General features: G+C 52.6%; 2 protein-coding genes across 2 annotated transcripts; one reads left to right on the top strand and one right to left on the bottom strand.

Annotated features, from left to right (window-relative positions):
- Positions 1-1,908: 1,908 nt before the first annotated feature.
- On the bottom strand, positions 1,909-7,085 carry UHO2_06621 (uncharacterized protein; the record flags this gene model as incomplete). Its single annotated transcript, XM_041558790.1, has 2 exons — positions 1,909-5,373; positions 5,634-7,085. The coding sequence occupies 2 exons, from the start codon at positions 7,083-7,085 to the stop codon at positions 1,909-1,911; spliced, it is 4,917 nt and encodes a 1,638-aa protein (XP_041414724.1).
- A 2,166-nt stretch (positions 7,086-9,251) lies between these two features.
- On the top strand, positions 9,252-14,446 carry UHO2_06620 (uncharacterized protein; the record flags this gene model as incomplete). The annotated part of the gene is made up of 2 exons (XM_041558789.1): positions 9,252-10,721; positions 10,982-14,446. 2 exons carry the CDS (start codon positions 9,252-9,254, stop codon positions 14,444-14,446), a joined length of 4,935 nt encoding a protein of 1,644 aa, XP_041414723.1.
- Between the last annotated feature and the right edge of the window lie 693 nt (positions 14,447-15,139).

Raw genomic sequence — 15,139 nt, 5'->3', positions numbered from 1 at the left:
CAGTGACAGCGGGTGGCGTTCGTGGTATATACTATCGTAGGTTTCGGCTGACCTCTGTGGACACTCCGTTCAGGGGTAGCTCGGCACGATCGATATCAATGTTATGATGACACCAAGGTCTGGTGTGAGTGTTGATGATGATGAGGTTGATGGTGTTGGTGATGGGATTAGTGATGTCGATGATAATGAGGTTGATGGTGTTGGTGATAAGGTTGGTGGCGTCAACACGAGTGTCCAGTGTGTTGACTTGATGCTTGAAGTGATCCCCGGACCGCAGTGGACTACTGCCTTCGGTTCTATCTATATCCGGACCGCTAACCTGCTATGGGCGCCTTCGGACGTCAGGTAGTGGTGATACAACACACACACTACGATGAGGAGCAACCTTGATAGATTGCTGCTATGCTGACTGAAACTAATGTATACTTATGCTGAAGTGATAACTAGTTATGGTGAGTAGAGTGGATGAGGATCCACTCGACCTATGATGATGAGAAAGCATGGTTATATACCTCTTCACAGCATCGCCAGCGATGCTGCTCCTGCTCTCTCTCTCCAGAGAGTGCTTTCTTCATCGAGTACTGCTCAGGGGCCTCTCCTGCTTGGCACCCCTGTTCCTCTTGAGTGGTGTCGACTCCTTCGACACTGTGTCAGGGGTCTTGCGCCTGAAACCCAGGTCAGTCTGTCGAGATACTCGGTGACTATCGAACTGTGCGACAGCTATTGTCTCGGTATCGGTGACTATCAAGTTGTGCAGTGACAGCGGGTGGCGTTCGTGGTATATACTATCGTAGGTTTCGGCTGACCTCTGTGGACACTCCGTTCAGAGGTGGCTCGGCACGATCGATATCAATGTTATGAAGGTTATGGTGATACCAGGGTCTGGTGTTGGTGTTGATGATGATGAGGTTGTTGGTGAATGTCGATGAGATTGGTGGTGAGGTTGGTCGCGTCAACACGAGTGTCCAGTGTGCTGACTAATGCTGAGTGATCCCCGGACCGCAGTGGACTACTGCCTTCGGTTCTATCTATATCCGGACCGCTACCTGCTATAGGCGCCTACGGATTGTCAGGTAGTGGTGATACAACACACGCACTACGATGAGGAGCAATCTTGATGGATTGCTGCTATGCTGACTGCTAACTAATGAGTACTTGTGTTCTAAGTATTGACTAGTTATATGGTGAGTAGAGTGGATGGGGATCCACTCGGCCTATGATGATGAGAAAGCATGGTTATATACCTCTTCACAGTATCGCCAGCGATGCTGCTCCTGCTCTCTCTCCAGAGAGTGCCTTCTTCATCGAGTACTGCTCAGGGGCCTCTCCTGCTTGGCACCCCTGTGCCTCTTGAGCTGTGTCGACTCCTTCGACACTGCTCCTCCTCCTCATGAGCTATGTCGACTCCTTCGACACTGCTCCTCTTCCTCCTGAATTGTGTCGACTCCATCGACACTGCTCCTCCTCCTCATGAGCTGTGTCGACTCCATCGACACTGCTCCTCCTCCTTATGAGCTGCTTGCCGGTTACCAGTGACCTCTTGTCAGCAGGCCGGTCCTTCATGACGTGCTTGGACCTCCTTGCATACAGGCCGGTCCTCCATGACGTGCTTGGACCTCCTTGCATACAGGCCGGTCAAGTTGCTCTCCCACTACGCCTGCTACTAGTACCAGCTAGGCCTCCGGCCTCTTGCTCAACCATCCTTAGGCCTGCTATGGTGGTCTTCCTTTATGACCCGAGCCTTGGTACTCTATGCTCCCCTTCTATGAACCTCCATGCCCGTGTCCTAAGGCCTATGACACTACCCCCCTCTTAAGAGCCGAGCTCCGTTGAGGCTAGTCATGCTTCTGTGTCTGGTTCATACTAGCTCCTCTCCTCCTACTCCTCCTCCTGCTCTCTCCTCCTTCGCTACTCCTCCTCCTGCTCTCTCCTCCTTCTTCTGCTCGCTCCTCCCCCCTCTGATACCTCATACTCCCGGATGAGGTCGGGACAGTCGAGGTTTGAGATGGGTTCCCAAGAGGCTGCCTCCTCTGAGTACCCCCTCCAAAGCACTTTGTACTCCGTAGTCCCATTGAATGAGCGCTTGTCAATGAGTGCTTCTACTTCGAAGTCGAGGTCTTCATCAGGAAGTGATGGTACGATTGGCTGGTCTGTCCTGTGAGGAAGTGAGCTAGTCTTTGCTGGCTCGAGCATGGAGACATGGAACACATCATGAACCCTAAGGTTTGCTGGCAATGTGATCCTGTATGCTCGGCGTCCTACTCGTTCCTGGACTGGATAGGGTCCTGCAAACCGGGTATCCAGCTTTGGTGTAGGTCGCCTGGTCTTCCAGTTCCGGCGGTTGATATAGACCATATCACCCACCTTAAACTCGATGTCCTTGTGCTTCTTGTTATACTGGTCCACCGTCCAACGCTGTGCCTCCCTGATCTGCTCCTGAAGATACTTGCAACGCTCCTTCCCATCCATGAGGTACTCGAAGCGACCTGGATCATTGACTCCTAGTCGTTGAGGGATGTCAGGATGGGCTTTGGGGTTCCATCCATAGCATGCAAAGAATGGTGAGACACCAATGCTGTTGTGGACCGTGTTGTTGTATACAAAGGCTGCAGTGTCCAGCAGGTCTGCCCAGTCGTTCTGCTCATAGTTGCAGTACATCCTTAGGTACTGCTCCACGACCTGGTTGACTCTCTCTGTCTGACCATCAGTTTGAGGATGATAAGCCGTGCTAAGTGAGTGCTTCACACCCATCTGCTCTGCAAAGGTTTTCCATGCTCCTGATATGAACTGCCTGCCTCGGTCCGAGACCATGTGATCAGGGTATCCGAAGAGTCTAACCATGTGTCCATATAGCAACACTGCAGTCTGTTTGGCCGTGACTGTCTTATGGGTCGGGGCCAGGATGGCAAACTTGGTCAGCCTATCGACAATGACGAGGATGGAGTCATAGTTCTTTGAAGGTGGTAGTCCTTCAATGAAGTCGAGGGATATCGAGCCCCAGGGCCTGTCTGGTGTGGCAAGTGGCTGTAGAAGGCCATACGGACGATGACGAGGAGCTTTGTACCTCGCACAAACTGGACAGCTAGCTACATAGTCAGCAATCCAAGCTGTCATGCTTGGCCACCAGTAGTGCCGTTGTGCTGCCTTGATGGTAGCATCTCTTCCGACATGTCCGGCAGTAACACCATCATGGCATTGGGTCATCACCATGAATCGCAGGTGCTCTACAGAGAGAGACTGTCCATCTACTTCCTTGGCACTCCTTGAGTGTCGGTTGTTAGTCCTTCCTGGCATGGTCACCTTGGGGATGACTAACCTTCCTCCACTGTACCATAGGTCGTCCTTGAGCTCGAAGGGCTTCTTCGAGTGTATCTCCTGTAGCTCTTGATCTAAGGGCTGGAAGATCTTGACCAGGTCTTTGAGCCCTTTCGATGCTATGGACTCCATCGAGAGCATGGGGGCCACTAGGGTCGAGTCATGGTCCGCTGTTTCCGCAAACACCCGAGGAGGCAGTAGTTGCCTCACATTGTGATCCTGCTCTTCACCAGCTGGTTGCATGTCTGCCCTTCTGGTGAGAGCATCGGGTTCACCACCTTTGTCTCCTGGTCGATACTGCAGGATGAAGTCGAAGTCTGCTAGTAGCATTGCCCATCGAGCCTGTCGGCCAGTGATGCGTCGCTGGGACTTGAAGTACTTGAGGGCTTCATGGTCCGTGAGGATGACTAGCTGACTAGGTAGTCCAGCTAGCATGTGTCGCCACTGAGTGAGGCAGGCGACCACAGCTAGGAGCTCCTTATCATGGATCTCGTAGTTCTTCTCGGCAGAAGACATCTTCCTGGAGTAGAAGGCCACTGGGTGCCATCGTCCTTCATGCTCCTGCTTGAGTACTCCTGCTATAGCAAAGTCACTTGCATCGGTCTCCAACCTTGTTGGAAGGTGGTAGTCGAAGTGCTGAAGCACTCCTGCTGATGTGAACGCCTGAATGAGCTGATGGAAGGCTTGTTGGGCCTCCTCCGGCAACTCAAACTTCTTGAAGCGTTCCGTCGGCTTCACCAGTGATGTCAATGGCTTGGCTATCCGAGCGAAGTGAGCTATGAATCTCCTGTAGAAGTTAGCAAAACCCAGGAACCGTTGGATGTCATGGATAGACGCCGGCATCGGCCACTCCCTGACCGTCCGTATCTTTTCTGGGTCCATCTCAATACCCGTTGGCTTGATGATGTAACCCAGGAACTCCACCGTCTTGGTGTGGAACTCACACTTGGACAGCTTAGCAAAGAGCCTGTTGCTCCTCAAGCGAGTGAGGACCTCGGTGACATGCTTCACATGTACCTCCTCAGAGTCACTGAAGATCAGGAAGTCATCCAAGTATACTACCACATATACTCCAATGATGTCCCGGAAGATGACATTGATGAATGATTGGAAGTGAGCCGGAGCATTGGCTAGGCCGAAGGGCATCACTAGGTACTCATAGAGTCCCAACTGAGTGCCAAACGCTGTCTTCCATTCATCTCCTTTAGCAACCCGGATGAGGTTGTATGCTGCTCTAAGGTCTAGCTTGGTATAGATCCTTGCCTTCCTGAGCAAGAACAGCTGCTCCTCGATGAGGGGCAATGGTGCTCTGTTCTTGATAGTGATCTCGTTGAGACCTCTGTAGTCGACACAGAGTCTGAGACCTCCATCCTTCTTTGGTACGAAGAGCACTGGTGATCGTGCTGGGCTCTTCGATGGTCTTATGAACCCCTTCTCGAGGTTCTCATCCAAGTACCTCCTCAACTCGGACATCTCCTTGGGTCCTTTGAGGTATAGAGGCCCTTGAGGTGGCTTGCCTCCTTCTATCAACTCGAGGTGGAGATCATGCTCGGTATGATGGGGCAGCTTGTCTGCTTCCACCTCATCGAACACATCTCTCAAGTGTTGGTATGGCTTTGGTATGTCCGCAGCCGTCACCACCTTGTCCACCTCCACCTCCATCTCGATTCCTTTGTCGGTGCCTGTAGGTACGAAACCAAAGGCCGGGAGTGATGATGGTGGTTCCTCCAACAGCATGAACCCTATGGGTCCATCTTCCAGAGCTGCTCGTAGTATGCGCTCTGCTGAGACAAACTCATTACCATGAAGGGTTGGTCTCCTCATGGTTAGGTCCCCTGCTCCTGCTGCTTCAGGGGGTCTCTTCAGGGGTCGGTCCTGCTCCTGAGTCTTGAACTCCAGCTGGCCCGTATCCCATCGTATGGTGGGCTTGAGCTTCCTTAGCTCAGTGAACCCTAGGATGAGGTCGTAGTCGGCAGTGTTGGCCACTGAAGCTTCGACCACACCCAGATTGTGGTTACCAATAGTTACCTGCATGCTCGCAGCACTATTGATGGATAGCTGGTGTCCGGTGACACCATGGATCGATCTTGTTTTTATGGGTTTTGTTGGTATTTGGTACTTACTAATGAAAGAATCTGAAACTATGGACAAACCAGCACCGGTATCAGCTAGTATTCGAGCAGGATGGTCTTGAACCATTCCAGAGAGCTCCAGTACTGCTTTGCCTCCACTGGTCGAGAAACATACTTGACAATCTTGATATATACAGAGTGATGGCGAGGAGGTTTGTAGAGCAATGCATGCCATCAGTGCATCACCCCACTGACGTTTCCCTCGTCATCATCATCGTCTTGCTCCTCCTCGTGATCGAAGTCCGAGTCCATATGCTGCTGATAAGGCCGGAGGTCCATGTCCTCCTGCTCTGGCTCGGTATTGCCTGAGCGGCCATCTCCAGCGTCGGAGGCCTCGTCGAGGGGGTCCTTGGTGACGACCATGACCTTTGGTCCCATAGGTCGTGATCCCAGAGAGTCTACCCTCCTGCTAGGGCAGTTCCTGGCCCAGTGTCCGATACCATTGCACAAATGGCAGGTGTTGTTGCTGCCTCCTGATGGTGCCGGGGTTCCTTTTGGAGCTGGGGTGGGTTGATGGGGAGGAGGACGGTTGTTTGAGTGGGGAAGGGGTTGGGTGGAGTGTCGCGTCGGATAAGGTTGTGGCGGTCGATAAGGTTGAGACGGAGGATAAGGTGGGGCCGGTGATCGAGTTGAATAAGGTTGCGCAGCCGATCGCCGAACGGGAATTGAACTCTGAATTGGCCGAGTTCCTGGAGATGACGCGTTGTTTGCTTGCACGTGTCTAGCTGAGGCCTGCTGCAACAGCATCCTTTGTCGGTCGATCTCTTCGACTTCCCGGAACCACTCCCATAGCTCCTTCGGTGGATTCCTTTCAAACTTCTCCTGTATGCTGCGAGTAAGGCTTCCTCTGAAGAGGTCAATGGTTAGCTCGTTGTCTCCTAGGTTGACCTGTCCTTCCAAGTCTCTGAACTGCTCTACGTGTCGTGTGGCAGCTCCTGGTGCATCACTAGTGAGTCTGAGGGCTAGCAGCTTGTTGTAAGCCTCCATCCTAGCATTCCGGGGGTTGAACTGTTCAGCTAGTCGTTTGGTGAAGAACTGCCAGTCATTGAATAGCCTCCCTTCTCTAGCTCTATCAAAGCGTAGCTTTGAGGTCCACCACTCTCGAGCAGTACCTTCCAATTGAGAACCCAGGTGGTTGATCATCCGGGTGTGCTCGTAGACTTGATTGAACCTAAACCAAGCTTCGGCTTCTAGAATGTAGATCTCGATGTCTCGGGGATTGAACTTTGGGAACGGGGTTGCAATGGGCTTTGAACGATCTGCCATGATGCTTGCCTCCTCCTCCTGGTCCTGAACATAAGGGTCCACTCGGCTCCTGCTGTAGGGGTCCCTGGTCTTGAGATACTTCGGCCCGGTGGGGGAAGCATACTTTTCATAGTTGGTCTCAGCATGTTCATTCAAGTTGAATGAGACTGATGGTCTTGATCGTGGCGCCGGAGTAGGAGTATGGGGGTCTCCTATCATGGATTCATCTCCTCCTCCTGCTTGGTCTTCTGAGTGGGAGAGGTCCGTTGCCTCCTCAGTCAGATGAGCTCGTCGTAGTCGTTCCTCCCGATGGCTTTGTCTGGTCAGCTCTAGCTGAGCTTCCATCAGTGCTAGTAGCCGGTCTAGCTTGTTGTTAAGGTCCTGATCCGTCATGGTGATCGTGAGGAGCTGCTTGAACGATCCACTCTAATGTCAGGGGTCTTGCGCCTGAAACCCAGGTCAGTCTGTCGAGATACTCGGTGACTATCGAACTGTGCGACAGCTATTGTCTCGGTATCGGTGACTATCAAGTTGTGCAGTGACAGCGGGTGGCGTTCGTGGTATATACTATCTTAGGTTTCGGCTGACCTCTGTGGACACTCCGTTCAGAGGTGGCTCGGCACGATCGATATCAATGTTATGAAGGTTATGGTGATACCAGGGTCTGGTGTTGGTGTTGATGATGATGAGGTTGTTGGTGAATGTCGATGAGATTGGTGGTGAGGTTGGTCGCGTCAACACGAGTGTCCAGTGTGCTGACTAATGCTGAGTGATCCCCGGACCGCAGTGGACTACTGCCTTCGGTTCTATCTATATCCGGACCGCTACCTGCTATAGGCGCCTACGGATTGTCAGGTAGTGGTGATACAACACACGCACTACGATGAGGAGCAATCTTGATGGATTGCTGCTATGCTGACTGCTAACTAATGAGTACTTGTGTTCTAAGTATTGACTAGTTATATGGTGAGTAGAGTGGATGGGGATCCACTCGGCCTATGATGATGAGAAAGCATGGTTATATACCTCTTCACAGTATCGCCAGCGATGCTGCTCCTGCTCTCTCTCCAGAGAGTGCCTTCTTCATCGAGTACTGCTCAGGGGCCTCTCCTGCTTGGCACCCCTGTGCCTCTTGAGCTGTGTCGACTCCTTCGACACTGCTCCTCCTCCTCATGAGCTATGTCGACTCCTTCGACACTGCTCCTCTTCCTCCTGAATTGTGTCGACTCCATCGACACTGCTCCTCCTCCTCATGAGCTGTGTCGACTCCATCGACACTGCTCCTCCTCCTTATGAGCTGCTTGCCGGTTACCAGTGACCTCTTGTCAGCAGGCCGGTCCTTCATGACGTGCTTGGACCTCCTTGCATACAGGCCGGTCCTCCATGACGTGCTTGGACCTCCTTGCATACAGGCCGGTCAAGTTGCTCTCCCACTACGCCTGCTACTAGTACCAGCTAGGCCTCCGGCCTCTTGCTCAACCATCCTTAGGCCTGCTATGGTGGTCTTCCTTTATGACCCGAGCCTTGGTACTCTATGCTCCCCTTCTATGAACCTCCATGCCCGTGTCCTAAGGCCTATGACACACTGCTCCTCCTCCTCATGACCTGTGTCGACTCCTTCGACACTGCTCCTCCTCCTCTTGACCTGTGTCGACCTCCTGTCTCTCGAGCCCCTGAATGGTAACCATCTGCATGCTCCTTGAGCTTGGTCCTCCTCGTGGCTGTGCCTGCTCCTTGAGCTTGGTCCTCCTCGTGGCTGTGCTTGGCCCTCCTTTGCATGTGAGTCCATAGGAGTCCATGGTCTCCATGGAGACTGCACTACGACCATGCTCTCTACTGGTGTCGACTAGGTCTTCGATACCTGTGCTCCTTCCATATGAACCCATGACCCTCCTGCTTCTTGAGCATCCAAGGCCCATGACACAGTACTCGATGAAGAAGGCACTCTCTGGAGAGAGAGCAGGAGCAGCATCGCTGGCGATACTGTGAAGAGGTATATAACCATGCTTTCTCATCATCATAGGCCGAGTGGATCCCCATCCACTCTACTCACCATATAACTAGTCAATACTTAGAAACACAAGTACTCATTAGTGAACAGTCAGCATAGCAGCAATCCATCAAGATTGCTCCTCATCGTAGTGCGTGTGTTGTATCACCACTACCTGACAATCCGTAGGCGCCCATAGCAGGTAGCGGTCCGGATATAGATAGAACCGAAGGCAGTAGTCCACTGCGGTCCGGGGATCACTCAGCATTAGTCAGCACACTGGACACTCGTGTTGACGCGACCAACCTCACCACCAATCTCATCGACATTCACCAACAACCTCATCATCATCAACACCAACACCAGACCCTGGTATTACCATAACCTTCATAACGACATTGATCGTGCCGAGCCACCTCTGAACGGAGTGTCCACAGAGGTCAGTCGAAACCCACAATAGCTGTCGCACAACTTGACAGTCACCGAGTATCTCGACAGACAGATCTGGGTTTCAGGCGCGTGACCCCTGACATTAGAGTGGATCGTTCAAGCAGCTCCTCACGATCACCATGACGGATCAGGACCTTAACAACAAGCTAGACCGGCTACTAGCACTAATGGAAGCTCAGCTAGAGCTGACCAGACAAAGCCATCGGGAGGAACGACTACGACGAGCTCATCTGACTGAGGAGGCAACGGACCTCTCTCACTCAGAAGACCAAGCAGGAGGAGGAGATGAATCCATGATAGGAGACCCCCATACTCCTACTCCGGCGCCACGATCAAGACCATCAGTCTCATTCAACTTGAATGAGCATGCTGAGACCAACTATGAAAAGTATGCTTCCCCCACCGGGCCGAAGTATCTCAAGACCAGGGACCCCTACAGCAGGAGCCGAGTGGACCCTCATGTTCAGGACCAGGAGGAGGAGGCAAGCATCATGGCAGATTGTTCAAAGCCCATTGCAACCCCGTTCCCAAAGTTCAATCCCCGAGACATCGAGATCTACATTCTAGAAGCCGAAGCTTGGTTTAGGTTCAATCAAGTCTACGAGCACACCCGGATGATCAACCACCTGGGTTCTCAATTGGAAGGTACTGCTCGAGAGTGGTGGACCTCAAAGCTACGCTTTGATAGAGCTAGAGAAGGGAGGCTATTCAATGACTGGCAGTTCTTCACCAAACGACTAGCTGAACAGTTCAACCCCCGGAATGCTAGGATGGAGGCTTACAACAAGCTGCTAGCTCTCAGACTCACTAGTGATGCACCAGGAGCTGCCACACGACACGTAGAGCAGTTCAGAGACTTGGAAGGACAGGTCAACCTAGGAGACAACGAGCTAACCATTGACCTCTTCAGAGGAAGCCTTACTCGCAGCATACAGGAGAAGTTTGAAAGGAATCCACCGAAGGAGCTATGGGAGTGGTTCCGGGAAGTCGAAGAGATCGACCGACAAAGGATGCTATTGCAGCAGGCCTCAGCTAGACACGTGCAAGCAAACAACGCGTCATCTCCAGGAACTCGGCCAATTCAGAGTTCAATTCCCGTTCGGCGATCGGCTGCGCAACCTTATTCAACTCGATCACCGGCTCCACCTTATCTTCCGTCTCAACCTTATCAACCGTCACAACCTTATCGACCGCCACAACCTTATCCGACGCGACACTCCACCCAACCCCTTCCCCACCCAAACAACCGTCCTCCTCCCCATCAACCTACTCCAGCTCCAAAAGGAACCCCGGCACCATCAGGAGGCAGCAACAACACCTGCCATTTGTGCAATGGTATCGGACACTGGGCCAGGGACTGCCCTAGCAGGAGGGTAGACTCTCTGGGATCACGACCTATGGGACCAAAGGTCATGGTCGTCACCAAGGACCCCCTCGACGAGGCCACCGACTCTGGAGATGGCCGCTCAGGCAATACCGAGCCAGAGCAGGAGGACATGGACCTCCGGCCTTATCAGCAGCATATGGACTCGGACTTCGATCACGAGGAGGAGCAAGACGATGATGATGACGAGGGAAACGTCAGTGGGGTGATGCACTGATGGCATGCATTGCTCTACAAACCTCCTCGCCATCACTCTGTATATATCAAGATTGTCAAGTATGTTTCTCGACCAGTGGAGGCAAAGCAGTACTGGAGCTCTCTGGAATGGTTCAAGACCATCCTGCTCGAATACTAGCTGATACCGGTGCTGGTTTGTCCATAGTTTCAGATTCTTTCATTAGTAAGTACCAAATACCAACAAAACCCATAAAAACAAGATCGATCCATGGTGTCACCGGACACCAGCTATCCATCAATAGTGCTGCGAGCATGCAGGTAACTATTGGTAACCACAATCTGGGTGTGGTCGAAGCTTCAGTGGCCAACACTGCCGACTACGACCTCATCCTAGGGTTCACTGAGCTAAGGAAGCTCAAGCCCACCATACGATGGGATACGGGCCAGCTGGAGTTCAAGACTCAGGAGCAGGACCGACCCCCGAAGAGACCCCCTGAAGCAGCAGGAGCAGGGGACCTAACCATGAGGAGACCAACCCTTCATGGTAACGAGTTTGTCTCAGCAGAGCGCATACTACGAGCAGCTCTGGAAGATGGACCCATAGGGTTCATGCTGTTGGAGGAACCACCATCATCACTCCCGGCCTTTGGTTTCGTACCTACAGGCACCGACAAAGGAATCGAGATGGAGGTGGAGGTGGACAAGGTGGTGACGGCTGCGGACATACCAAAGCCATACCAACACTTGAGAGATGTGTTCGATGAGGTGGAAGCAGACAAGCTGCCCCATCATACCGAGCATGATCTCCACCTTGAGTTGATAGAAGGAGGCAAGCCACCTCAAGGGCCTCTATACCTTAAGGGACCCAAGGAGATGTCCGAGTTGAGGAGGTACTTGGATGAGAACCTCGAGAAGGGGTTCATAAGACCATCGAAGAGCCCAGCACGATCACCAGTGCTCTTCGTACCAAAGAAGGATGGAGGTCTCAGACTCTGTGTCGACTACAGAGGTCTCAACGAGATCACTATCAAGAACAGGGCACCATTGCCCCTCATCGAGGAGCAGCTGTTCTTGCTCAGGAAGGCAAGGATCTATACCAAGCTAGACCTTAGAGCAGCATACAACCTCATCCGGGTTGCTAAAGGAGATGAATGGAAGACAGCGTTTGGCACTCAGTTGGGACTCTATGAGTACCTAGTGATGCCCTTCGGCCTAGCCAATGCTCCGGCTCACTTCCAATCATTCATCAATGTCATCTTCCGAGACATCATTGGAGTATATGTGGTAGTATACTTGGATGACTTCCTGATCTTCAGTGACACTGAGGAGGTACATGTGAAGCATGTCACCGAGGTCCTCACTCGCTTAAGGAGCAACAGGCTCTTTGCTAAGCTGTCCAAGTGTGAGTTCCACACCAAGACGGTGGAGTTCCTGGGTTACATCATCAAGCCAACGGGTATTGAGATGGACCCAGAAAAGATACGGACTGTCAAGGAGTGGCCGATGCCGGCGTCTATCCATGACATCCAACGGTTCCTGGGTTTTGCTAACTTCTACAGGAGATTCATAGCTCACTTCGCTCGGATAGCCAAGCCATTGACATCACTGGTGAAGCCGACGGAACGCTTCAAGAAGTTCGAGTTGCCGGAGGAGGCCCAACAAGCCTTCCATCAGCTCATTCAGGCGTTCACATCAGCAGGAGTGCTTCAGCACTTCGACTACCACCTTCCAACAAGGTTGGAGACCGATGCAAGTGACTTTGCTATAGCAGGAGTACTCAAGCAGGAGCATGAAGGACGATGGCACCCAGTGGCCTTCTACTCCAGGAAGATGTCTTCTGCCGAGAAGAACTACGAGATCCATGATAAGGAGCTCCTAGCTGTGGTCGCCTGCCTCACTCAGTGGCGACACATGCTAGCTGGACTACCTAGTCAACTAGTCATCCTCACGGACCATGAAGCCCTCAAGTACTTCAAGTCCCAGCGACGCATCACTGGCCGACAGGCTCGATGGGCAATGATACTAGCAGACTTCGACTTCATCCTGCAGTATCGACCAGGAGACAAAGGTGGTGAACCCGATGCTCTCACCAGAAGGGCAGACATGCAACCAGCTGGTGAAGAGCAGGATCACAATGTGAGGCAACTACTGCCTCCTCGGGTGTTTGCGGAAACAGCGGACCACGACTCGACCCTAGTGGCTCCCATGCTCTCGATGGAGTCCATAGCATCGAAAGGGCTCAAAGACCTGGTCAAGATCTTCCAGCCCTTAGATCAAGAGCTACAGGAGATACACTCGAAGAAGCCCTTCGAGCTCAAGGACGACCTATGGTACAGTGGAGGAAGGTTAGTCATCCCCAAGGTGACCATGCCAGGGAGGACTAACAACCGACACTCAAGGAGTGCCAAGGAAGTAGATGGACAGTCTCTCTCTGTAGAGCATCTGCGATTCATGGTGATGACCCAATGCCATGATGGTGTTACTGCCGGACATGTAGGAAGAGATGCTACCATCAAGGCAGCTCAACGGCACTACTGGTGGCCAAGCATGACAGCTTGGATTGCTGACTATGTAGCTAGCTGTCCAGTTTGTGCGAGGTACAAAGCTCCTCGTCATCGTCCGTATGGACTTCTACAGCCACTTGCCACACCAGACAGGCCCTGGGGCTCGATATCCCTCGACTTCATTGAAGGACTACCACCTTCAAAGAACTATGACTCCATCCTCGTCATTGTCGATAGGCTGACCAAGTTTGCCATCCTGGCCCCGACCCATAAGACAGTCACGGCCAAACAGACTGCAGTGTTGCTATATGGACACATGGTTAGACTCTTCGGATACCCTGATCACATGGTCTCGGACCGAGGCAGGCAGTTCATATCAGGAGCATGGAAAGCCTTTGCAGAGCAGATGGGTGTGAAGCACTCACTTAGCACGGCTTATCATCCTCAAACTGATGGTCAGACAGAGAGAGTCAATCAGGTCGTGGAGCAGTACCTAAGGATGTACTGCAACTATGAGCAGAACGACTGGGCCGACCTGCTGGACACTGCAGCCTTTGTATACAACAACACGGTCCACAACAGCATTGGTGTCTCACCATTCTTTGCATGCTATGGATGGAACCCCAAAGCCCATCCTGACATCCCTCAACAACTAGGAGTCAATGATCCAGGTCGCTTCGAGTACCTCATGGATGGGAAGGAGCGTTGCAAGTATCTTCAGGAGCAGATCAGGGAGGCACAGTGTCGGACGGTGGACCAGTATAACAGGAAGCACAAGGACATCGAGTTTAAGGTGGGTGATATGGTCTATATCAACCGCCGGAACTGGAAGACCAGGCGACCTACACCAAAGCTGGATACCCGGTTTGCAGGACCCTATCCAGTCCAGGAACGAGTAGGACGCCGAGCATACAGGATCACATTGCCAGCAAACCTTAGGGTTCATGATGTGTTCCATGTCTCCATGCTCGAGCCAGCAAAGACTAGCTCACTTCCTCACAGGACAGACCAGCCAATCATACCATCACTTCCTGATGAAGACCTCGACTTCGAAGTAGAAGCACTCATTGACAAGCGCTCATTCAATGGGACCACGGAGTACAAAGTGCTTTGGAGGGGGTACTCAGAGGAGGCAGCCTCTTGGGAACCCGTCTCAAACCTCGACTGTCCCGACCTCATCCGGGAGTATGAGGTATCAGAGGGGGGAGGAGCGAGCAGAAGAAGGAGGAGAGAGCAGGAGGAGGAGTAGGAGGAGAGGAGCTAGTATGAACCAGACACAGAAGCATGACTAGCCTCAACGGAGCTCGGCTCTTAAGAGGGGGGTAGTGTCATAGGCCTTAGGACACGGGCATGGAGGTTCATAGAAGGGGAGCATAGAGTACCAAGGCTCGGGTCATAAAGGAAGACCACCATAGCAGGCCTAAGGATGGTTGAGCAAGAGGCCGGAGGCCTAGCTGGTACTAGTAGCAGGCGTAGTGGGAGAGCAACTTGACCGGCCTGTATGCAAGGAGGTCCAAGCACGTCATGGAGGACCGGCCTGTATGCAAGGAGGTCCAAGCACGTCATGAAGGACCGGCCTGCTGACAAGAGGTCACCAGTAACCGGCAAGCAGCTCATGAGGAGGAGGAGCAGTGTCGATGGAGTCGACACAGCTCATGAGGAGGAGGAGCAGTGTCGATGGAGTCGACACAACTCATGAGGAAGAGGAGCAGTGTCGAAGGAGTCGACATAGCTCATGAGGAGGAGGAGCAGTGTCGAAGGAGTCGACACAGCTCAAGAGGCACAGGGGTGCCAAGCAGGAGAGGCCCCTGAGCAGTACTCGATGAAGAAGGCACTCTCTGGAGAGAGAGCAGGAGCAGCATCGCTGGCGATACTGTGAAGAGGTATATAACCATGCTTTCTCATCATCATAGGCCGAGTGGATCCCCATCCACTCTACTCA

Source organism: Ustilago hordei (genome assembly GCF_900519145.1).
Source record: "Ustilago hordei strain Uho2 genome assembly, contig: UHO2_contig_20, whole genome shotgun sequence".
In the NCBI taxonomy this organism is placed as follows: Eukaryota; Fungi; Basidiomycota; class Ustilaginomycetes; order Ustilaginales; family Ustilaginaceae; genus Ustilago; species Ustilago hordei.
The sequence above is the reverse complement of the archived record's forward strand: the minus strand, read 5'-3'. Positions and strand labels throughout refer to the sequence as shown.